Source organism: Pan troglodytes, chromosome 7, assembly GCF_028858775.2.
Source record: "Pan troglodytes isolate AG18354 chromosome 7, NHGRI_mPanTro3-v2.0_pri, whole genome shotgun sequence".
Taxonomy (NCBI): domain Eukaryota; kingdom Metazoa; phylum Chordata; class Mammalia; order Primates; family Hominidae; genus Pan; species Pan troglodytes.
Window position 1 is genome coordinate 63,441,059 of NC_072405.2, and position 24,886 is coordinate 63,465,944.

The 24,886-nt window shown below is 40.3% G+C and overlaps 1 protein-coding gene across 1 annotated transcript in view; it reads left to right on the forward strand.

Moving 5' to 3' along the window:
- RP1 (RP1 axonemal microtubule associated) overlaps nucleotides 1-24,886 on the forward strand; it is a 328,721-nt gene that overhangs the window by 295,758 nt on the left and 8,077 nt on the right. Inside the window, exons 27-28 of the mRNA XM_054656745.2 lie at nucleotides 13,218-13,372; nucleotides 17,666-17,744. Of these exons, the coding sequence (XP_054512720.1) occupies nucleotides 13,218-13,372; nucleotides 17,666-17,744 (234 nt within the window). The remainder of the gene's footprint in view (nucleotides 1-13,217; nucleotides 13,373-17,665; nucleotides 17,745-24,886) is intronic.

The following is a 24,886-nucleotide window of genomic DNA, read 5'->3' on the forward strand; positions in this document are numbered from 1 at the left end:
TTTAATACCCACTCATTCAACCATTCCACACAGATAAGGGTAAACACATGCCTACAAACAGGTCTCAGGTGGCTGGTGTGAGCCAGGAGTAATGAGCACCAGAGGAAATCCAGATGATTCGGATAGGGGTCCTGTTCTTTAGAAGTCGTTCTGTCTTCATGGCCATAGTTACCATCTTCAGTCTAATGACTCCGCCTCTTCTGGCCTCTCATCAGTTCCTTCTTTTCAGTAGCCCCTGGAAGTCTTTGCTCAGCATTTCAGTGATTCTTTGAACCCTCCCTGTCCCTGCCCTTCACCTCCTGCTGATTTCCTCTACAATTACCAGAGGAGCTGAGCTTCTCTCCACCAGCGTCTCCTTGATTAGCCTTATATCCCAGCTGGTACTCCATCCCACATACTCTCAATCTCTGTTAGAATGGCACAGAACACATGGGTACGTGCCCCCAGATACTAGTTGATTAATTCAGACACAGCAAGAAAGATTTGGGGTAAGTCCTGCTTAATGAAATGAGAAATGTAGAATAATACTAATGCTTTATATTTGTATATATTTTGACAGTTTGCAAAAACATTCTCTCATATAAGATTTCATTTAACACATCATAAAGCTCCTGATGCTAATGGTTCTTTGTAGCTGTTCTGCAGTCATGTGAAGGTGGCAGTGGTATCCAGGGATGCCCAGAAGATGATGAAGTGGGAAAAATGAAGGGGTCCTAAAAAATTTAGAATTCTGGTTTCTACCCTGCATGTCTCAAGACCTATCTATTCTATTTACCTCATTGCTAACATGTCAATAATTCATTCTAGTTTTAAAAAATGATGTTTAAAAAAATGTTGAAATCCATGGTACTGATAAGAAACAGAAGAACTCTGATGGTGTGCTATATTTGATATTTCTTAATTTGTTATTTTTTTAATGGCTGCATTATTATTATTATTATTGAGATGGAGTCTGTCTCTGTTGCCCAGGCTGGAGTGCAGTGGCATGATCTCGGCTCACTGCAACGTCTGCCTCCTAGGTTCAAGCGATTCTCCTGCCCCAGCCTCCTGAGTAGCTGGGATTACAGGTGTGAGCCACCTCACCTGGCTAATTTTTGCATTTTTAGTAGAGATAGGGTTTCACCATGTAGGCCAGGCTGGTCTCGAACTCCTGACCTCAGGTGATCTGCCCAAGGCTGCATTATTTTAAAGCGAACTTTAAAGACTGTTAGACAACTCTTGTATTTCTTTCAGTTACCTCTATCAGAGCACATTTGTTACATGCAAAAAAAAAAAAATGTGGAAGGCAGTTGTGGGAGTTTTTTTTTTTTTTTAATTTGAGGTCCAAGAGCAACTTCATTGTATCTTGAATGAGCTATTGATTTTGGGTCCATTTAACTTGAGCAGCAATAAAGGCTCAGCATGTCTTCCCTGCATCTTTCTGTTCATCCTTTCTCCAAACTAGTTAATGAAACTTTATCCATTAGCATTTCCCATTTAAAGGGGGTAATTTCTTAGCCGAAGCACACTAACCATTTCTTAAGGTATTTTCTCCAGCAGAAGAATATAGTGTAATAGTGATACTTACAGCTAATCTGACCAAGTTTTCTCATTTTTCTCAGGCTCTGACATATCAATCCAGTTGCCCCTTTCCCAGATTAAATATTTGCACATTTAGGGGGAAACCATTAAAATAAGAAAATGAAAAAAATAACACCCCAATATTCAGGAATTAAACAGAGACCAAAACTCATGGGTGGGTAAGGGGTGGTCTGGGCATGCTGAGTACCATCTTTTGGAAAATCATCTTGGTGCCATCCAGAGGCTCATTTATTACTCCCATGACATCAAGGAAAGCCCACAGTGGTTTCAGACCAATGAACTGATACTTGCTTGATTTGGCTTTGAGAAGAGAAGGAAGGAAATGTTGACCTTCAATATTTTGGGATTGTCTGTCCCTCTGTCAGAGCATTCTCTAGCTGACCATGGGAAAAACACAAGGAGTGATGAGGAGAAACTTTTAAATTATGAAGCTATTATACTTATCTTGGAGTTGCCATGCTGGTAAAGTCCTAGGGATGCACTTGAGGGTTGGGTACTTTTTAATTTAGTAGCACAAAAAGAGTGGTTTTCCAGGCAGTTGGCACTTACACTCTGAGCTGATTAATTTTGTGACATTGTCTTTATTTTCAAAGGATTGCTGGAATGTTTTCAAAAGAAAAGTGTTTTGAGACTACTAGTCTATAAGTCATCATTCTTTGGGGGCTGAGCTAGATTGCTGGTGGGATTATAGTGATCTCCTCCCAGAGGCCAGCACTGCCAAATGCCGCTTGTTTCATGCCTTTCTCTGATTTATTCACCATCCGCGGTGTTGGTTGGGAGCAGCCCGGAGGAGATGCCGATTGCCCTTGGCTTGTTGTCCTGAAGAGTCTTTAGTTAACGGCCTGGCAGTGATGCTTAGGGCTGATAAGAATGCTGACTCAGCTCGAGGCGGCCTTGCCACATATTCTGGCTCCAGGCTCTCTCCAGGAGAGATGGATGATAAAAGAAGGTGAGGTTCGAGGCCACATCTATGGGTGAAGAAATGTTTGATGCCAGACTTTGGCAAGTGGTCAGAAGGGCTTTACTTCAAATCAATAAATAACCATCTGAGAATGTATTAAAGTACCATCATATTTGAAATATGCCTACTTCAAAATATTTGCATTTATGAAACTTGAAGTCATGAGAAAATAAGCTGAAATGCCTGACAACCTATAGCAAGTTTTAGGTAACAACTGAGCTAAATTTAAAAAAAGGACAAGCTTTCTTTAATGCTTTAGCCTTTATCACAGTACTCGTCAATATGTGAGGGGAAAACATGGGCTTCAGAATGATTCAGACCTTTTCGTCCATGAGAGGACTATAGCTCAGATACACAGCATCTGGCCTCAAATCTAGGTCTCCATCACTGGCTATGTGAATCGGGGCAAGTGGCCAGGTTTTCTGAGTTTCTGTTACTTTCTTTGTGAAATGGGAAATACAACATCTATTGCCAGAATGATTACCATTTAATCCACCATCTAAACCAGGACTCTTTTTGAGAGCAAAGAAGGGCTCTGAATCATTATTTCAGGACAGCAGTGTCAGTGGAGACCTTTCTAGGCAAACCCAGGCCATGGGACTCCTGTGGGGTTTCCACCAGGAGCACGGCAGAGCAGTTCGATAGGTGCCAGTCACAGAGGAGGCATTCACTACACTAAATTCGTTCCTTCCCCTCCTTCCTTCGCATCATTTAGCTGTTATCATGGGAACACTGGTATCACAAAGAGCACTTTGGGATTAGTATAGGCTGTTCTCAACCCCACTGACAGAGTGACCCTCTTAAAATGTCAATCAGATTATGCCATTCCTTTGCTTACAACCCTCCAAAGATTTTCTAACTTACTAAGAGTAACAGCCAAAGTCATCACAATGTCCTACAAGGACCTACTTGTGTCCCGCCACCACCCGCTGCCCCCAACTCCAGCCTCCATCTCCCTCGTGGCTCTGGCTTGCATCCCCAGAGCCCTCAGGCCCCTGCCCTTTCTGTCCCGTCTTCTACCACAGGCCTTGCCCAGGCCTCTGCATGGCCAGCTCTTCATCTGTGCTCAGGTCTCTGATCCAAGGGACGTTTCCAGTGCTGCTTTCCTGGCAACCTTCTGTAAAACTGCAAGAAACTCCACTCCCCTCCCACCTGTGGCATCCCTTTTCTCTCTATGGCTTAGACGTACTTCTTTTGTGTGTGTGTGAGACAGAGTCTTGCCCAGGCTGGAGTGCTGTGGTGCAATTTCAGCTCCACTCTCTGGGTTCAAGGGATTCTCCTGCCTCAACCTCCTGAGTAGCAGGGACTACAGGCGTGCACCACCACGCCCAGCTAGTTTTTGTATTTTTATGTATTTATGTATGTATGTATGTATGTATGTATGTATTTTTGTATTTTTAGTAGAGACAGGGTTTTGCCACGTTGGCCAGGCTGGTCTCAAACTCCTGACCTCAGGTGATCCACCCGCTTCGGCCTCCCAAAGGGCTGGGATTACAGGTGTGAGCCATGGTGCCCGGCCCAGAGGTATTTCTTTTTCAGCAATCAGATATGTACGTTCAACCAAGAGGCAGAGGATGATGCAGCCCCAAACCGCCGCCATATATGGTCTTGGATCCCAAACCTTCAGTGCAGACTGGAACTGAACTGTCTGCACATGTTTAACGCTGAATCTCATTTGCCATCTGTTCCTGAGATCTGATTTTTTTGGGCCGTATCAATGCGATCTCACCACAATGAGTGCTCTGAGAGCTTAATTCTTGGTGACCTGAGAGAAAGCACTAAAATGGTTCATTAATTAAATCAAAGGGAAGCTTCAGCCTAGGGGTTTATCTTCGGGAAGGTTGGTCGCTCTGCCTGCAGAGCTCCAGGGCCCTTGTTCCCACCCTTGCTCCAGTCCTGCAGGGGCTGGTAGCCATCCCTGCACAGCATCGCAGGGCTCAGGTGCAGAGGGAAGCAGGCCCGCTGTTGGGAGAGGGGGCACGTGAGGAGTCCCTGGGGCAGTCATTAGTGTTACCCAGGCGCTTTAAAGCCTCATGGCTAAGACTAAGGGACTAGGGAACTCCCCAAAACACAATTGCACTCTTTTTTCTGATTAGGAAAGGTTCCACAAAAAATACCCATGTTGACTAACAATATTGTGTGCTCTGTGATAAGGCTAAGGGCATCAATGAGAAGCTCATGGCCTTTTAGCCTTCTCCTTGAACTTTATGGTTATTTGGTTATGTCCACCAAGGTAGGTAGAACCTGAAACTTGCTCAGAACTTTTTCCCAAGATGAAAGAAAGTGTCCTGAGAGAGCATGGCCCCAGGATGATTTACCAGCTGGACAGAGTTGGAAGCCCGGGTGGCCCAAAGAACCCTTCATACCACCTTCTCTAAATTGAGGACCTAGAAAAATATTTAGCTCAATTTATTTATTTATGTAGTTTCAATTTATTTATTCAGCTCCTCAATTTATTTACTTTTAATGGCAAAAACGCAGTTACTTTTGCACCAACCTATAGAAGGGCCTGAGTGGAGAATCTTCTGATTAGGGTCCTAATTAAGATGTAAGGTCTCATGGATTTCACTGGGGTGTAATGCTGTTTGCCCCTAATAAAATTTGTGGAGTCCTCTGTGTGTGCGTGTGTAGACATGCTTGCCTCTGTGTGTGCGTATGTGTGTGCGTGTGTAGACAAGCTTGCCTCTGTGTGTGCGTATGTGTGTGCATGTGTAGACATGCTTACATACATGTTTGCACAAGGGCACATCTCTCTAGGTAAAGTCCCATAGATCGTTTCCCAATAAAATATGAACTATACATCTTGTTAGGAGAACAGGAGTCTGCAACATTAGGGATACAGCTGGAAAAATGATATTCTTATGTGATCCTATTGTTGATTTGTTAAATGGAGAATATTTCCTGAGCAGACTGAGCAGACTGAGAAATCTTGGATAGTTTGGATGGAAGGAGAATGAATGGCGCCACTGGGTCACTCTGTGTAAAGATGAGGAGGCATTCTAAATGAGCTCTCTTAGGGGGAGCTCCTCTAGCCCACCATCTGGCATGAAGGGCTCACCGTGCTAGGTCCCCACCTCACCCCTCTTCAGTCACTCCACAGGCTGGTGGATGGCACTCCTTAGGGACGGTCAGAGTCTGGGAAGCGAAATTCTATTGTCCACTCCACTAACACATATGGACCTGGGTCTAGGAGATGTGGCCAAAGGGCCAGAAGCTGGGTGGCCCCTGGGGTGAACTGGGGAACAAGAACAAAGTTAGGAAGGAGGAGACAAGTTCCAATGACTATCGGGGAGGAGAACTTTGGGGCTGGGGTTGCAGAGTGCCTGGGAAGGTGGCCTGGAAAGGGTGCAGCTCTGGTTGAGGAGCAGCCGCTGCCTTCTTTAGATGATTCATACCTGATCAGTGGTTCTCTGGCGACTAGCAGAGTACGGTGCACAAGACTCATCAACGGATGGATGAAAGAGCACTTCTTTATTCAGCAGATATTTATGTATGCTAGGAGCTGGGGATTCTAACCTGAAAAAACATGAGCCCTGCCCCTAGGAACACGAGAGTTAGGAGCAGGGAAACCAAGACGCCCCGTGCACGGATGAGTGGACTTCTGCAGCAGTGCCCTCAGAAGTGGCAGCTCGGGCTACAGAGTCCTGCAGACACAGCCATTGCCTGATACAGCACTGATAACTTTAAGTGACCTTAATAACACAATTACCAAATATTCTTTCATGCTTTATTCAAAATCATCCTAAATTGAGGAGATTGCTTCCTTTTAGGGCATTTCTCTGGCAATAGCTGCTTAAATCTAGGAGGAAAATTGCCTGGCTCAACTAATTTATTATGACTTTCTATTACTGACAGATGGCTGACTGTGGGTGAGGCAGCCGCCTGCTCCTTTGCTTCTGGGGCCAAAATTCTGTGGTCCTCAGTACTTCTTTGCTCATGTTCAATCGCAACATCTTAGACTAGGTTAGAAGTGGCCCTTCCTCCTGAAACATCTATTGGTCCTAATGTTCTATGCATTTATAGACACATATAGAAGTCTGATAGGGGAAGACTCAATTCCATTCCACAGATAAGCTTCTGGTCTCTAAATAGTGAAGCTACTCCATTCCAGCCAACTTTGCAAAGGGCTGCCCTCATTGCTACATGTCTGCAATTTTCACTTTACCTTGTGTAATCAGAAATGGGCCACCAAGGGAAAGAAAAATTTCTTGGCCCAAGAAGAATATGAGATGACCGTTACAATGGAATCCAGATTAAAGACAGAACTATGCTAAATATAGTATATATTATAAACAATTAATTGGCTTCAATTCCTTTATACATTCATTTGAGAAACACACACGTGTCGTGTATAAGGCCATCTTTCTAGACATGGTCCAGGTTACTGCTATATCTGCATTGTTTTCACCATCATGTGGTGGATTTGAATCTTCATAATGATAACTTTGAGGGGTGCAAAATATAACCTTTTTCCTTCTCCACAACTGATTAAAGTCTACAGCCCTACCTAAGGAAAGTATTGCGTATGATGGAAATATTCCCTATCTTGATTGTGGTAGTAGTTCCAAGACGGTATGCATTTGGTAACACTCATCAAACTATATCTTAAAAGTGAATTTTACTGCATGTAAATTATATTTCAACATACTTGACTTAACAAATAACCTACACCCTTGTTGCTACTGATGGTGGAAATCTTAATCATTTTGACTCCAAATAAACTCAGACACTTCCAGTATAGAGTTGAATTTAGTCTCTTTTGGTCTAAAACTGACCAATTCAAGATACTTTCTTCGCATTCTGCCCCTCTTAATACTCCACATGGATACCTTAGTTCCTGGATATCATCCTCATGCCTGAAGGTGCGAGGGCCACCTTCAGTTCTCTTTGGCCTTCCCTGGGGTGTCTCATTCTGTTTGTCTTTGGGAGTCACCTCCTCCCTCATTGGTAATGTCTGCTGAAGGAAGCACACATCACACCATGGCTCTGGTTTCTGTGCCACCCTGGCTAGAAAAATGTGTCCCTTTGGGACTGTCACACTGATCTCAGCCATTCCATGCTTCTCTTAGCAGCAGGGGTGAGAGCTGATGAGGGCACTCTGTTGCCTTTCCCACACTCCTCCTGGCTGCTTGGTCAACAGGATGCTTCCTCAGGGCTGCCCCCGAGATCCAACCCTCAGTCTCTGCTGGTGCATCTCTCAGGTCAAATCAGAGACGCCAGGGAGGGAGGGAAGGAGACAGAGGGGAGTGAGGGAGATAGAAAAGGGAATTTTTTCTCCAGCACTCTTGTAAAAAAAAGACAGAGATTTTTTCAAAAACTCTTACAATGAATAGTCACATCTTTCACAAGTGATGTTTCTTCTAAGATTCTTTCAGTCTGTTTCAGAAATCAGTGGACTTTTTGTTCTAGACCTTACTCAGAACTGTCTTCCCCCAAGAAATAAATGTCACTCCCGGAGGCCCCAGGGCCCTCGGGGCAAAAAAGAAAAATGTAGGGACGAAAAGTCTCAGCTACAATCTCATAATTGTATCCTGATATGTTTGCCAGAATGATGGTGATAATAATGATCTTTTGACAGATGGAATTCCAGTTCTGAATGGTAGAAAGCAGGGCTTTGTTCTGGCTGCGTTCATTTAGATTGTGCGATCTTTCCACTGGCTCTCTGAGAGGAGGCCATCCAGGTCATAGGCAGCAGGCACTGTAGCTGCTGACGGGTGAACTGTACTCGGTTACCTTTAGGCTCTGGGAGCCCCTCTACTCTCTTGGTTGATTGCTGATAGATATCACAGGCCCTTGGCCTTATCCAACCTGCTGCTATTCATTAAGCTGTCATGGTTCTTCACACTTTCCTGCTACCACTGTCTCTGTTTCCCAGCTCAGGCTCTGGGGCAGTGTGTGTGGGGTCCACTTTTTGGGGACAGCTAAGTTGCCCGCACTGTTCAGGGCTAGTCCCCGGAGCAGTGCGGGGCTCTGAGTAGAGAATTGCAAAATGAATCAAACAGCTGCTGCTTCTCTTCCCTGCAGGTCTCCTCTCACTTCTATTACTTCTGTCTCTTTGGCCTCTAGTCCTGTAAAAAATACATATAGCTTTTGTTTTGATTTAATCTGCTCTTAATTTTAGAAAAATTTCCCACAACATGAAAGTACATGTGATCGCTCTCTCTCCCTCCTCTCCTGTCCCTTCTCCCTCCTGTTGCAGTTTTGCTCCCATTTCTCCATGCCCCACCTATGTGTGGGCTCAGATATCTGGTGCAGGCATCTTTGGCAATCATCTCGGGCAGCAAAAGTGCCTGAGTGAGGAGCTGAGGCAGCAGGTGGAGCTTAGGAGTCTCTGGCAATTTCCACCTGCTTTTGTACTCTCCTCTGAGCCCCAAGGCTTGTGGGCTCCTTGGCTTCTAAGGAGTGCCTCCTCCTGTCCTGTTCTTCCTGGGGCCTGAGGACAAGGTCCTGGTGGAGTGCTTGTAGGAGCAGTAGGGAGAGATTAACTTCAGGTGTCTGGTTGTTGATATGTCCTGATCATCCTCTGTCCCTGCCTGGTGTGGATTGGGCCCAATGATATAGCTGCAGAAGACACAGATGCTATCTGGTTTAAGGCTCTTCTCCCATACACACTGCTGGACAGAGACTCCTGTATCATCACAGAAATATGAACTCACAGCCAAAATAATGTAATGTCTGTATAGTATAACTGTGTCAAAAGAAAATAGAGACTAGATCATGATGCAGTGGTATTATAGCAAAGAAACTAAAAATTTGAAGACTTACAATGAACATATTTAAAGAGATAAAAAAAGTTTAGTGATGAAGAACAGTTCTTTCCCAAGATGATATTTTTCTTTTATTTGTTTTTATTTTTTTGAGATGGAGTCTCACTCTGTTGCCCAGGCTAGAGTGCAGTGGCACGATCTCGGCTCACTGCAACCTCCACCTCCTGGGTTCAAGCTATTCTCCCACCTCAGCCTCCCGAGTAGCTGAGATTACAGGCGCCTGCCACCACGCCCTGTGAATTTTTGTATTTTTAGTAGAGATGGGGTTTCTCCACATTGGCCAGGCTGGTCTTGAACGCCTGACTTCAAGTGATCCATCCACCTCAGCCTCCCAAAGTGCCGGGATTACGGGTGTGAACCACTGCACGTGGCCTAGGATGATATTTTAGAGAAGTTTCATAATGACTGATAAGCTCTCAGACCAGTGACACTAAGCCAGGTCAACCATTCTTGGGTGTGGCAAGGCTGTCCATTAAGCAGGCAGAAGTTAGGGAATGCCAACATCTGGAACTCTGAAGGAGGCTACAGTTCACCTGTGCATTCTTATATAAATTAAAAAAAAAAATACCAGGAGTACATTGTATTTTCTGTTTTTTGTTTTTTACTGGTTCAACAACCAACCAGGAGACTAAGCAGCTGAGTTCATTCATTGCAGTAAAATTGGACTGGAAAAAAAAAAATTAAGTCGTTGTGCTTGGACAAATTTTTTGCACATCCCTCTCCTAAACTTCTAGTGAAAAATCCTATCATCCCCCTTCCCCAACCATGTGACATTTTAAATATATCCTTATGACTAAGCAATTATGTGTCCCCATGAAAAGCAAGCATATTAAAAAAAAATTCTGTGCTTGCTGCAGTAAGCAGAGACTGAAGAATCCAGGGATTAGGGATACTATTTATGGAGCTGTTAATGCTTGGAGTTGAGGCTGATAAATCATCATTAACAAACACTTAGCAAAAATTTGGGCCTACAAAGATGTTTGAAAATAAACCTGCAGGTGAAGATTTTGAAAGATTTTTGTGCCACTAGTAACGTCATATAAATCTTATTTATGTAGTCTGCACATTTATAAGCCCAAAGAATGAATAAGTTAAAGAAATCAGACATTAAACATGCTGAGCTTTGATAATACATGGGTTATGCATTCCTTGACAGATGGGGGAATAGTTAAAATGGTAATAAATAATAAAAAAAATAAAGATGAGAGTGTTGAAGATAACGACATTGGAAACAAAAGTGAAAAAATAGTGAAAATACATAGTGTAGCTAACAATTGAATTGGGTGACAATTGTGGCAAATAGGAGGAAAAACATTTTATGCTGTGCTTCTGGCTTTGTCATATAAGGTTTTCATAAGCACCTGAAGTTAGTTGCTAATTGTCAGAAAGGAAAATTTAACATCAACCATGATAAAAAGAAATTTTAAAAATTTGGCAGAAATGTCCAACATAGATGGATAACCAACAACAAATCTACTTTTTCAAATACTTTTAGCTAAATGACAGTGATAGATGCAGTAATAGCCACTTCTAAAAAATGGCACTTTAAGAAGATTATCTGTAGCCTGAATGACAGGTATTAGTAATACCTGTCTTTGAATATATTCAGGTAAAATGATCTCCATTCTGGAAAACACTGACATCTTGAAATCTATCCTTGTATTTTTTCAAGTATTCGAGCTAATTTTAAGTTCTCTTCTTACATATTTTAGACTTATCACTGAGCTCTCCCAGGAGTTCATCTCCTTCTATATATCCTTCCCTTGAGGTCAGATAATTTATCAGCCTTGTACTTTTTTACAATAGAATGAATATTTGTTAGCTAGGGCATATGGCCCTGCTTTTAAATCAACAACTTTGAGCTTTGACTTTTCCTGCCCAAGGAGAAGGACTGAAGAAAGGAGCTGATGCAATCTTTGCTTACTCAGAATCGTTTACAACACCTGATATTTTAGGGTGTGTCTAAATGACATGTTAACTAAGCATTATTTAAGTTCTCCCTTTGGGTTAAGTTAGATAAAGAAGAATTTCATATTGCCTTAAAGATCAAGAAAAAATGTCTGAAAGAATTTATTGTTATGAATTTAGCATTAAAAAAGAATTTACATGCTTTTGTTGTACTACTATAGCAAATTCTTAGTGAATCATATTATGTAGTATAATGAACACGAAGTCAATGTTACAGATTCCAGCAAAAATGGCTGTTTCTCCAGGTGGGGTGGGTGGAATTGTGTATTGTTCTTCTCCCAATTTAAACCACGTAACTCTTTTTGACTTGGTTTGAGAATAAAAGTTAGTGCTCAACTATGATAACCACCTTGTTCTAAATTTCTGGTACATTTTCTTTCTTTGAATTATTTAGATGGCAAGTACACGTACGTGTGTGTGTGTGTGTGTGTGTGTGCGCGCGTGCATGCGCGCATGTGCGTGCATACTTTTTGAGGTGCATATGTATTTAACCTAATCAATTGGAGCAGCTTCTGGGGACACTGTGTTGAGAAGTATCTGAGGCCATGTGCAGGTTAGCAGGAAGCTGCATGATTTCATTAGGGCTGTGTGATGGTTGAGGAAGGGCTGAGTGTTGCTTTTTGTGCTGTCAATATGTAGTTTGTGTTCTAAATGCTTTTTTATGTATACTTTCAAACACCTTTAACTATTCATTTAATTGTCTTACTTTATATCTGTTTTAATATTTTAAGGTCTCCCTTTAAAAAAATCATAAGCAAGTTCACTCTTCATCTGAAATTTGAAAGATTTCTCAGTGAACAGAAGCCTGGTTTCTCTATGTGAAGATGTCAAATCATGCTGGTCCTCAGAAGCATCATACTTGTTTTCATGAAGAATTTTAGGAGACGTTTTCACTTAATTCAGTCCAGGCAATTCCACATGTTGTCAGACCAGCTCTTCTTTATAGGTTGCTTGAAAGATTTCTTTGGTTGTCCTAAATTCATGAGAAGTGTTCTAATTTTCTGCTTACACTCAGCTGGGTTTCACTCTGGGGTATTTTTGAATATGTAAGCCTGCACAAAGAAACTGATGTATCTTCTCTGCTTATACCATTTCCCAGTATACCACATTTGTCTTTATAAAGGTCAGGCATGATGGAAACAGCCAATGTTTCTCACTTACCTTGTTTCCTTACTTGTTGGATTTTCATGTCTGAGTTCTTCGGAAAATGTTAATGTGAATTTCTATAAATGTAACTGCTCAATTGCACAAAGTATGATTTATAAAGAGTTCTAAGATCTTGGAATAAAAAGTACTCATTGTATCCCAGATATTATTCTTACTAGTAATATCAGCAAGGACAATCGCTTTTCTAATTATTTACTTCTATCAATGTCTCAGAAATTGCCTTAATTCTAAGGTCAAATATAGTGGATTATAATTTGCTGGTACCTTACTGGACTTTTTGAAAAAATATATATTTAAATTTGCATCTCTCTAGGATCTTTGTTTTTTTTCTCCGTCAAAAGGGCTATTAAAAATCTCCATTGTTCTATCTCCAAGAAGTAGCAGCATGAGTGACCAGCTGTGATTAGAACAGCCAAACTTTAGGGGGAAAAATGCCCACTTTCATCTAATTAAGAGAGAGGAGAGTTTCTGTTTTTTAAAAAAATACAACTTCTCATAATAACTGTGAAAGTGCAGTGGTTATTGAAAGTACGTAATTGCTGACAATAATTGTTTTGAAACAGTAGTTCTGGAAATAGCTGAGTCTGTATGAATGAGGTAAACATTAAGTAGCTGAAAGTATGTTTGAAAGGGGGTACATAGAAGAAAAAGAGTTGGGGCCAAGTATCATCAACTAGATGAAAGAACATTCTGATTTCCTTGCAGAATATCTAACTACATTCAAAGAGATAAATAAAAATGAGAAAGATAATATCAGATTTCTTACATTTCAGTGGTGCTTTATGAGATTCGCATATACACAGGCACAATGACAGGTGCAGAAACAGAGTCTAATGTATTTATCAACCTCATCGGTACCAGAGGTGATTCAGGAAAACGAAGACTTCATCAGTCCAAAAACAATGAAATCAAGTTTCAGCGTGGACAGGTAATAGAAACAGGTCTTCATCAGTTTTTACCGACTATCCTTCCTTTAATTTATTTAACAAAAACACACACAAACAGAAAATTTCTGAGATGCTCAGTTGATTCCTGTGAGGAATTCAGGGAGGTGTGGTCATTTCTTAGTGTGCATGTTATTGTTCTGGAGTTGAGTAGAGGATGGGACTTAACCCAACAAACGCAATATTCTACTTCCAGATAGGGCAGACTCAGCTATAACAAAATGAACATCCTGCTGAGAACAACTAGAAACATTTGCTAAAACATCTTTTAAACTGGTTTTAAAGGTATGAGAGAGCTACCCAGGCATTTAGGGCTTGAGGGCCCAAGATCCTGGAGAGAAAGAAAGTGCAGAGGAGAACATGGTATCAGTATGGCTTTCCACCATTTGTAAGGGGAAGCTTGGAATCAAGAAGCCAGTCAGAAAGTAGCAGTGGAGGAGTGGAGAGTCTGAGATGCTGTTCAGAGATTTAGGAGGCCTCATGGGGCTGGGATTTCTCACTTGAAAAGTGGCGATAGTGTGAGTCCTCTTGAAGCAGAGCAGGGACAGGTCCTGCAGCTCGTCATTGAGAGCAGTGATCCCAGGAAGCAGCAGTGAAGGAAGGCAGAGAGAGCGAGACGTAAAGAGGAAGACTCAGTGGAAGTGTGCATTCTAGAAGTCACTGCTGTTGGCAGCAGGGACTGGATCACTCTAGGACCAGAGCCACCAGACTGGGCACCAGGAGCAGCAGTGACGGGAGCAGACTTGGGGGACAGAACTCATGTCTTATGGCCGTGCACAGATAAACTCCATCTCTGCCATTGTGGTTACTCCATCCATGGCCCATAGCCCATTGCACCACAGGCACTGAGGTGGCTAAGGCAAGACCTCTAAATAAAAAATTATAAAATATTATTGGAAAAAAATTTAAAATATACCTACATGGGAAGCTGAGGTAGGAGAATTGCTTGAGCCTAGCCCAACTTAGCAAGACCTCATCTCTAAAAAAAAGAGAGAAAGAAAGAAAGAGAGAGAGAAAGAAAGAGAAAGGAAGGAAGAGAAAGAAAGAGAGAGAGAAAGAAAGAGAAAGGAAGGAAGAGAAAGAGAGAGAGAAAGAAAGAGAAAGGAAGGAAGAGAAAGAAAGAAAAGAAAAAAGAAAGAAAGGAAAGAAAGAAAGAAAGAACAAAGAAAAAAGAAAGGGAGAAAGAAAGAGAAAGGAAGGAAGGAAGGAAAAGAAAAGAGAGAAAGAAAGAGAAAGAAAGGAAGAAAGAAAGAAAAGAAAAGAAATGAAGGAAAGAAAATAAAAGAAAAAGAAATATACTATGTTCAGGGACTCAGTATTATAAAGTTCTTACTGCTGTCTAATTGATCTGCAGTTTTAATGTAATATCAATCAAAATCTCAGAAACTTTTTTTAAACAGAAATTGGCAATCTAATTATAAAATTTATGTGGAAATGCAGTCAAATACACCTAAAATAATGTTGAAGAAGAAAAACCAAGTGGAGGAATTACAGTACCAGGTATCAAGACTTATGAAATTAAGGTAATTAAGACAGCATCAATTTGTACAAAGAAAGTCAAATATAGCAAAGAAACAGAAGACAGTCCAGAAACAGATCCACACATCCTAATGTGCAGCATCAGAGAAAGCACTGAAAAATTTCAACAAATTTTTAAATTGGATATTGTTATAGAAAAAAAATCACAACTTCTATTTTACATCAAATCCCCAAATCAGTTTTATGTAACATTCTATCTAAATGTGAAAGGTAAAACAATTAAATATCTAGAAGATAATGATGCAAGAAAATCCTCATAATCTAGGCGGTTGATTAGGACTTTAAAAGTGTTTAATTGTGGGCTGGGCACAGTAGCTCATGCCTGTAATCCCAGCACTTTGGGAGGCCGAGGTGGGTGCATCATTTGAGGTCAGGAGTTCGAGACCAGCCTGGCCAACATGGTGAAATCTTGCCTTTACTGAAAATACAAAAATTAGCTGGGCATGGCGGCGGGCGCCTGTACTCTCAGCTACTCAGGAGGCTGAGGCAGGAGAATCACCTGAACCCGGGAATTGGAGGTTGCATTGAGCCAAGATAGCGCCATTGCACTCCAGCCTGGGTGACAGAGAAAGACTCCTCTGTCTCAAAAAATAAATGAATAAATAAAATTAATTGTGGCAAAATACACATAACATAAAATTTATTTTTAACCATTTTGAAGTATAATTTTCTTACAGTATAATGGTTTAAGTACATTCACATTGTTGTGTAAGCATGACTACCGTCCATCTCCAGAACTCTTTTCATTTTGCAAAACTGAAACTCAGTATTCATTAAACAACTCTCCATTCTTCAGTCCTCCAGCCCTTGGCAACCACCATTCTACTTTATGTGTCTATGAGTTGACTACTCTAGGTACCTCATATAAGTGGAATCATACAGTATTTTCTTTTTGTGACTAACTTCACTTAGCATAATATCCTCAAATTTCATGCATGTCGTAGCATGTGACAGGATTTATTTCCTTTGCGAGACTGAGTAGTATTCCATTGTATTGTTCATGCATGTTGTAGCATGTGAGAGGACATCTTTCCTTTGAAAGGCTGAATAATATTTCAAAACATTTCATGCTTTGTTTATCCATTTACCCCATGATGGACACTTGGGTTGCTTCCGCCTTTTAGCTATTGTGAATGATGTCGCTATGAACATGACTAGACAGTTATAAGCTAAAACTTTAAAGACAAATCAGAAAGCATAAAGGGGAAAAAGATAAATTATACTATTTTAGTATTAAAGATTTCTGTTCCTCAAGATACCATTAAGAGAGTAAAAAGGGAAGGCACACAGTGGGAGAAGATATTGTAAAAACATACTGGCAAAAGACTTGTTTGCAGACTGTGTATAGAAAACCACAGAGCAACAAGAAAAAGACAGAAAACCCTATTTAAAACATGGGCATGACACTTGAATGTGTGCTCTACAAAAGAAGGTATCCAAATCACCAATAAACATAAAAAGCCTACCCAGCCTTATTAATAATCAGAAAGAGTCAATGAAAATCACAGTGAAGTGTTACTGTGCGTGATCAGATGGTTAAACTTAAAGAGGATAACAATAAATATTGATTCACCCGTGGAGCACTTTGAACTCTCATATGCTTCGCATACGGAGTGCATATTAGTATAAGTATTTTTAGGAAGTGAGACTTACTATACACACACACACACACACACACACACACACACCCTATAACCCAGCTGTTTCCCAACAGAAATATATGCAGATATCATGAAAAGACCCATATAAGAATGTTCTGAGCAGCATTATTCTAGGAATAATGTTTGTCTATAAATAGTACAGTGGATAAATAATTTCGAGTAATATTCAGTAATGAAAATGAACAAGACACTGCTGAGCAAAATGGCATGGATGAATCTCACGTTGAGTGACACAAGCCAGGTGGAGCAAGAATGCACTGTAGGATTCTATTGATATATGGTCCCAGACAAGGCAAAACAAAATAAAAGTGCTAAAAGTCAGGATAGTGGATATCGTTTGGGGAGACAGTGACTGAGAGGGGCATGTCGGGGTCTTAGGTGCTGATAAGGCTCTGTTACTTTCATGGATGTGTTTGTTGAGTGTGCATTTGTAATTTGTACACCTGTATCTATTTCATAGTTTATTTTAAAAAGTCCTATGCGTGTGTATGTATATGTATGTACATATACATATTTCAATACATAGTTTATTTAAAAGTAAAAGATATTAAGAGACAGAACAATGTGGAAAGCACCAATTCTGGTGATAGCTTCCTGGGTCTGAGACTTGGCTCCTCACATACTAGGTGTTGACCTGGGACAAGTAGCTTAACTCTAGGTGCCTCAGTCTCTTCGACTGTGAAATGAGAAAGTGAGTAGTACTGACCTCATGGGCTGTTGTGAGGATTCAATGAGTTAATATATGAAAAACACTTGGGAGAGTTTGGCACTTACTCATATAGTACGGATTATGAGCTGTTATTATTAGTAATAGTAGATTTAAAATAAATCTCCTAATTACGTTCTAAAAATCTTTTTCACTAGACTCTGTGACTTAGGAGAGCAAGAATTATATTCTACATGTTTTTGTGTCTCTCACAAAGCATAGTGTAGAATTTTGCACATAAAATAGTAATTTTTATAGTAGTAAGAATACTATATAGTATAGTAACAATATAGTATCAATAGTAATACTATTTTTTTTCTAGAGAAAGGAAATATCTTAATGGTCACTGAGTTTATTTATTTATTGTACAGGTTGATATTTTTTCCATTAAGGCTGTATCTCTCGGAAAATTGAAGAAAGTTCTGATTAGTCATGATGGAACAGGTCCAGGTAAGATTTAGTTTCTTGGTAAGAAGTTTATTTTGCAAATTTATGAAAAATCGTATAAGAAGCAGGTGAAAGAACAGGAAAATGTACAGGTCATATAAAATTCAGATAAGAAAATAATCTTATTTTATATTATATTTAATGTAAATATATGAAGTTATATTTATATATAATTTACATTGAATATATTATAATTATATTTATATATTATAATTATAATATATTTATATAATATATATTTATACATCATAAATTTACATTAAATATATTTAATGTAAATATTTAATGTAGATTTATGATATATATTTACATTAGGTATATTTACATTAAATATAATGTAAGGTTATAAATGGTCACTAATTAAATTATATAGTGACCATTTATTGACTGAATATATTAAATTATATACATTTACATTAAATATATTTAATGTAAATTTATGAAGTTTTGTCAGGTTGAGTTTATTACATGACTTGTACAAGCACATGGTTATATTACGCAGGAAATTTCCTAGAGAGACAAAAGCTTTGGTGTGTGCATGCATGAGTGCATGCATGTGTGTGATCTCCAGACACCCTGGGCATTCTTCACAGTTGCATGTCTGCTGTGTCTGTCCCTGTGTTTCCCTGGGTCCCTTATCCCACACTCTTCAGCAAACCCGCTGCTTGAACACCATCCCTGATCCGACCTTTCCCTCCATGTCTTCTCCCCAGGCACAGCTATCAACCAAGACCTGTCAATTCCACTTCATTCATATCTTTCCTACTGGCTCCCTTAGAGCTATTAAATTCAAACTTCAGTTCTGCTGCTAAAATGTAACTCTATATTATAACTTATATCATAGTCCTGAAACCATTTATCACATTGATTTCCATATTCCTCTTTTCTTTCTGCTAGATTTTGAGTTTTTTTTTTTTTTTTTTGTACTACCATGCCCGGCTAACTTTTTATTTTATATATATATATATATATATTTTTTAGAGTTACTATTTTTTTAATTATACTTTAGGTTTTAGGGTACATGTGCACATTGTGCAGGTTAGTTACATATGTATACATGTGCCATGCTGGTGCGCTGCACCCACTAAATCGTCATCTAGCATTAGGTATATCTCCCAATGCTATCCCTCCCCCCTCCCCCCACCCCACCACAGTCCCCAGAGTGTGATATTCCCCTTCCTGTGTCCATGTGATCTCATTGTTCAATTCCCACCTATGAGTGAGAATATGCGGTGTTTGGTTTTTTGTTCTTGCGATAGTTTACTGAGAATGATGATTTCCAATTTCATCCATGTCCCTACAAAGGACATGAACTCATCATTTTTTATGGCTGCATAGTATTCCATGGTGTATATGTGCCACATTTTCTTAATCCAGTCTATCATTGTTGGACATTTGGGTTGGTTCCAAGTCTTTTTGCTATTGTGAATAATGCTGCAATAAACATACGTGTGCATGTGTCTTTATAGCAGCATGATTTATAGTCCTTTTGAGTTTTTTAAAGGCTAGAATTACGTAGTATTTATCTTCATTTTCCTAGTGTCTAGTATTGTGCCTGACAGTATAGTTTAATTAGTGACCATTTATTGAATGAACATATTTAAATCAGTGAAATGATTTTCAGTAAATCTCTTTAAAATGAATGGGAAGAGCTTAAAGTGGCCATAGTGACAGAAACCAAATGGAGCAGAAGCAGAAAATGTGAGGTAGCAGTGAATAGAAAGAAAATAGACACACAATTCAATGAGTTCAGGATCGTATAGAGGAAATTATTAGAAAAAGGCAGAAGTAAGAAATAGAATAGAGGAAGGAATGACATAATATGCTTCCTTCTATACATGGTGTCACTGCAGAGTGGTGTCACTGTAGAGTGGTGTTTCTGTAAGGTGGTGTCACTGTAGAGCAATGCCACTGTAGAGTGATGTTACTGCAGAGTGATGCCACTGTGGAACATTGTCACTGTAGAGCACTGTCACTGTAGAGTGATGTTACTGCAGAGTGATGTCACTGTGGAACATTGTCACTGCAGAGCACTGTCACTGTAAAGTGATGTTGCTATAGAGCTGTGTCACTGTAGAGCAGTGTCTGTAGGCTGGTATCACTGCAGAGTGCTGTCACTGTAGAGTGGTGTCACTGTAGAGTTGCATTTCTGTAAGGTGGTGTCACTGTGGAGCAGTGTCACTGTAGAGTGGCGTTTCTGTAAGGTGGTGTCACTGTGGAGTGGTGTCACTGTACAGCAGTGCCACTGTACAGCAATGTTACTATAGAGTGATGTCACGGTGGAATGTTCTCACTGTAGAGCAGTGTCACTGTAGATTGATGTCACTGTAGAGCAGTGCTGCTATAGAGCAGTGTCGCTGTAGAGTGATGTCACTGCGGAGTGATGTTACTGTAGAGGAGTGTCACCATAGAGTGGCTTCACTGCAGAGTGGCATCAGTGCACAGCCATGGCACTGTAAAGGAGTGTCACTGTAGAGCAGTGTCACTGTAGACTATGTCACTGTAGACTGGTGTCACTGTAGAGTGGTGTCATTGTAAAGCAGTGTCACCATAGAGCAGCTCACTGCAGAGGGGTGCCATTATAGAGTTGTTTCACTGCAGAGTGGTGTCACTGTAGGGTAGTGTCACTGCAGAGCAGTGTCACTGTGGAGTGTTGTCACTGTGGAGTGGTATCACTGTAGGTGGTGTCACTGTAGTGCAATGTCACTGTGGAGCAGCACTGTCACTGTAGAGGGGTGTCACTGTAGGGTGGTGTCACTACAGAGTGATATCACTGTAGGTGGTGCCACTGTGGAGTGTTGTCACTTTGGATCAGTGTCACTATAGGTGGTGTCACTGTAGGGTGGTGTCCCTGTGGAGTGTGTCACCGTGGAGCATTGTCATTATGGAGTGGTATCACTGTAGGTGGTGTCAGTGCAGGGTGATGTCACTGTACAGGGTTTCACTGTAGGGTGGCGTCACTGTAGCAGTGTCACTGTGGAGCGTTGTCACTATGGAGTGGTATCAGTATAGGAGGAATCACTGTAGGGCATTGTCACTGTACAGCAGCATCAATGTAGGTGGTGTCACTGTAGGGTAGTGTCACTGTAGGGTGGTGTCACTGTAGAGGGGTGTCACTGTAGGGGGTGTTACCGTAGATGAGTGTCACTGTAGACGGGTGTCAGTATGGAGTTGTTTAACTGTGGAGCAGTGTTACTGTAGTGCTGGGTTGCTGCAGAGTGGTGTCACTGTAGAGTGTGGTGCCTTTTAGATTACTTTTATGAAGGATGGAAACTTTTATTGTGATTTCCTGATTTTGCCCCAAGCCTCCCTTGCCAGCAGCACATGGATATTCAGGATAGCTAGTTACAGTCAGAGCTGTAGACTTTGGCATGGATTGGAACAGAACAGTTAGTAGAACCCCTAGACTCTTGTTTTAAAAAATTATTCTCAGACTCTTCTTTGTGACATGGGATGGAAACAATGTTAGAACATCCAACCCACATCCTAAAAAGCCAGAATTGAGGTGCTGTAGAGAAAACTGCCACCACAACATCAGGGCAATCACTATTGCAGGCAAAGGAAGGAGAATTAGACATTTATTTGAAGAGGTAGGCTGCACATTTGAAGGGGAAAATATAACCAAGGTTGTTTGATACAAAGAATAAAAATGACAGAAGGAAGAATGAAAGGGACATTGCGATTTTAAACATGTTTATATGGCTAATTTACTCATATAGAAATGGCTTTGATGGAGGGAGCAATAAACTTCCAAAATACTGATTTTTTTTTTTAAGGAAATACTCATTAACAAAAAAATGTGCAGGTACAGGAGGGACAATAGTGAGATTCTCAAGTTATTTTTTTCTTTCCATTTTTAAGAAGAAGCCACATACAGTATTATTCTTTTAACCCAAATATAGTTATGTCCAGGGTTATCTAACCACAAATGGAATAAATAGAAAGCTTCAGTAAAGACTCAAATTTGTAGCAAATTTGTAGAACTTCAAAACATTTAGGAATTATCTGAGTATCTTAAATAAAATAGATCCCTGGGCCCACCCCAGAGATTCTGCCTGTGTGGGTACCAAGTAATCAGAGGTATATGTGCTTTTCTGTTTGTCTCTTGCAGCACAAGCACCTCCAGGGGCCCCGATTCCAGAGGTCCTCAGACTGCGTCCCCAGGGTTCTTTGTTGAGGGACTGCAGGATGCCAGTCCCTGGGTGGATGCAAATGTCAGTGAGATGCATGGGGTGTCTGTGCTCACAGGCAGGGCCTATGGTGACAGACACATATGAAATACTTACATTAAGTTAGAATGAAGTATGATAAATATTTGAAAGTAAACTTCACAGTGCTATTGTCCATTTGACAAAGGGACCTGGAAGAATGTAAAAACCTTCACAGGAAAAGAAGAAAATGTGGTAGGTAGGCTGGGGGTGAGGGCCAAGTTTTGGCTGGATATTTGGAAATTTCAATGGGCTTCTATGACTGGTGGGATTAGGCTATTTGAAACTCAGTTAAGGAACCCAGTTAAGGCAAGTGAAAAGTAATTACTATAACATGATTTTAAAGTTCTTTAATGAAACTATCCTTCCTACATTCTGAATACTCTTTACACTAAAAGAAAAGTATACCATAATAGAGTATCCAGGTTACGTTCTTTTCCCATATTTTCTTTTCAAACTGTGTATTATTTGGAGTCTGATAACCCACTACCTAATGTAAGCCTGAACATTACCAGTACTGGTGGTTCTACCTGTGTTCATCTCTCCCACAAAGTACCCATCCTGAGTTTTAAATTTTTTCATGATTTCAAAAACCTTTGCTTTAAAGAAAGGCTTTACTAATCATGTGGGGATACTTGAAAACACTGATAGTTTCTGTGCCTTGTAAAAGTTGTGATGTGCCATATGCCCTCTTTTGTGACATGATTTTTTTAACTCAACATCGTTTCCAAGATCTATCCACTTTCATGTGTAGTGCAATAGTTGATTTTCATCACTGTGTAATATTCTATTGCATAGTAATACATAATTAATCTATCTCTTGTTAATGCATAGTTGTGTTGTTTCCAGTTTGACTGTTACAAACAAGCTGAAATAAACATTCTTTTTTTTTTTCTTTTCTTTCTTTTTTTTTTTTGAGATGGAATCTCACTCTGTTGCCCAGGCTGGAGTACAGTGGTGTGATCTTGGCTTACTGCAACCTCCATCTCCTGGGTTCAAGCAATGCTTCTGCCTCAGCCTCCTGAGTGGCTTGGACTACAGGCTCATGCCACCATGCCCAGCTAATTTTTTGTATTTTTAGTAGAGACGGGGTTTCGCCATGTTGGCCAGGCTGGTCTCAAACTCCTGACTTCAGGTAATCTACCCGCCTTGGCCTCCGAAAGTGCTGGGATTACAGGCGTGAGCCACCGGGCACAGCCTGAAAGAAATTTTGTAATGCACAGAAGCAAGAGTTCTTCTAGGAGGGTGGTTCCCAACTGGGGGCAAATTTGCCCCCTAGGGACATTTGACAATGTCTGGAGACTGTTTTGGTTGTCACAGCTGGTAGATGTTACTACCAGCACCTAGTGGGTAGAAGCCTGAGATACTGCTAAGCATTTTACCACACACAAGACAGTCCCACAACAAAGAACTATTAGGCCCCAAATGTCAGCAGAGCTGAGGCTAAGAAACCTCAGGTTCTAAGGTAAATCCATAGAAGTCAGTTGCTAGGTAGGTCAAAGGATATGATGATATCTGGCTCTCTAAGATAAACTACTAGTTTCAAAAGTGATTCTACTAAATTTTTCTCTTACCTACAGTATATAAGAACTTCTATTACATCATATCTCGCCAACACCTGGTACACTTAATTTTTTCCTTTATTTTACGTAAGTTGGTATAAAATAGTATTCTCTTTGGCCCTAATTTGCATTACCCTGATTTCTAGGAAGAGTGAGCATTCTTTCTACTTCTTTTTTTATCCTTAACTGAATTTCTTTGTCTGTGGAAATACATGTTCTTCTCCATAATATTTAGGGTAAAGTCAAAGGTCCTCTAATAAAAAGTGATTTACAAAAAAGATTTTTTAAAGACAGCAGAGTATTCCACACACAGGTAACAGCCCCAAAGAGAGAGCCCTTCCCAGCCAGCCATCAGGGACCAGGTCCTTCCGCCTTGCTATTCTTCCATCACCTAAATCTCCTCTCCTCTGCGTGGTCAGAGCTGGTTACAGCACATGAAAGAGGGAAAGTCCCCTGCAACAGTGTTTTTGAGCATGGGAGATGGCAGCTGCGCATATGACTTCTGGCCACATTTCATTCCTGAGAAACTACTCACATAGTTCATCTGTGGCTGCAGAGACATCTGGGAGATGTGGGCCTCTCGCATTGCAGAAATGCCAAGAAAGGGAGAGCAACTAACAGTGACTGGTACTGTATCTTCTCTAGTTAGTGTTATGTTTTAATGGCTGAAATTCTTAATTTTAAAGTAGTTCAAGAGTATAGTATAATTTTTAAATTATCAGCATATTTTGTGTCTTATTTAAGAAAGTCTTCTCTACCCCCAGAATATTCCAAATGGATATATATATATATATATATATATATACAGAATCATGTGCTGCATAACCATGTTTCAGTTAACATGAACCACATATATGATGGTAGTCTCATAAGATTATCATGGAGTTGAAAAATTCCTATCACCTAGTAACATCACTGCCGTTGCAATATTGCAGTGAAACATATTACCTTTTCTATGTTTAGAAACACATATACTTACCATTGTGTGACAATTGCCTACAGTATTTAGTACAGTAACACGCTGAACAGGTTATAGCCTAGGAGTATAGGCTGTGCCATATCACCTAGGTGTGTAGTAGACGATACCATCTAGGTTTGTGTAAGTGCTCACAGTGTTTGCATGATAATGAAATCACCAAATGATGCCTTTCTCAGAATGTGTCTCTGATGTTAATGACTACAGTTTATACATCCACATACATATATTTTAAGTCTTGCTTTTAAGATTTAAAATTTTACTCCATCTGTAATTGATTTCTATGTATGATACGAGGATGGAATCAACTTTCATTCTTTTCCATATGGATCATCAATTGTACTACCACTCTGTATTGACTGCTTCGTCTTCACTTGAGAGCTCTACAAAGTCATCTTT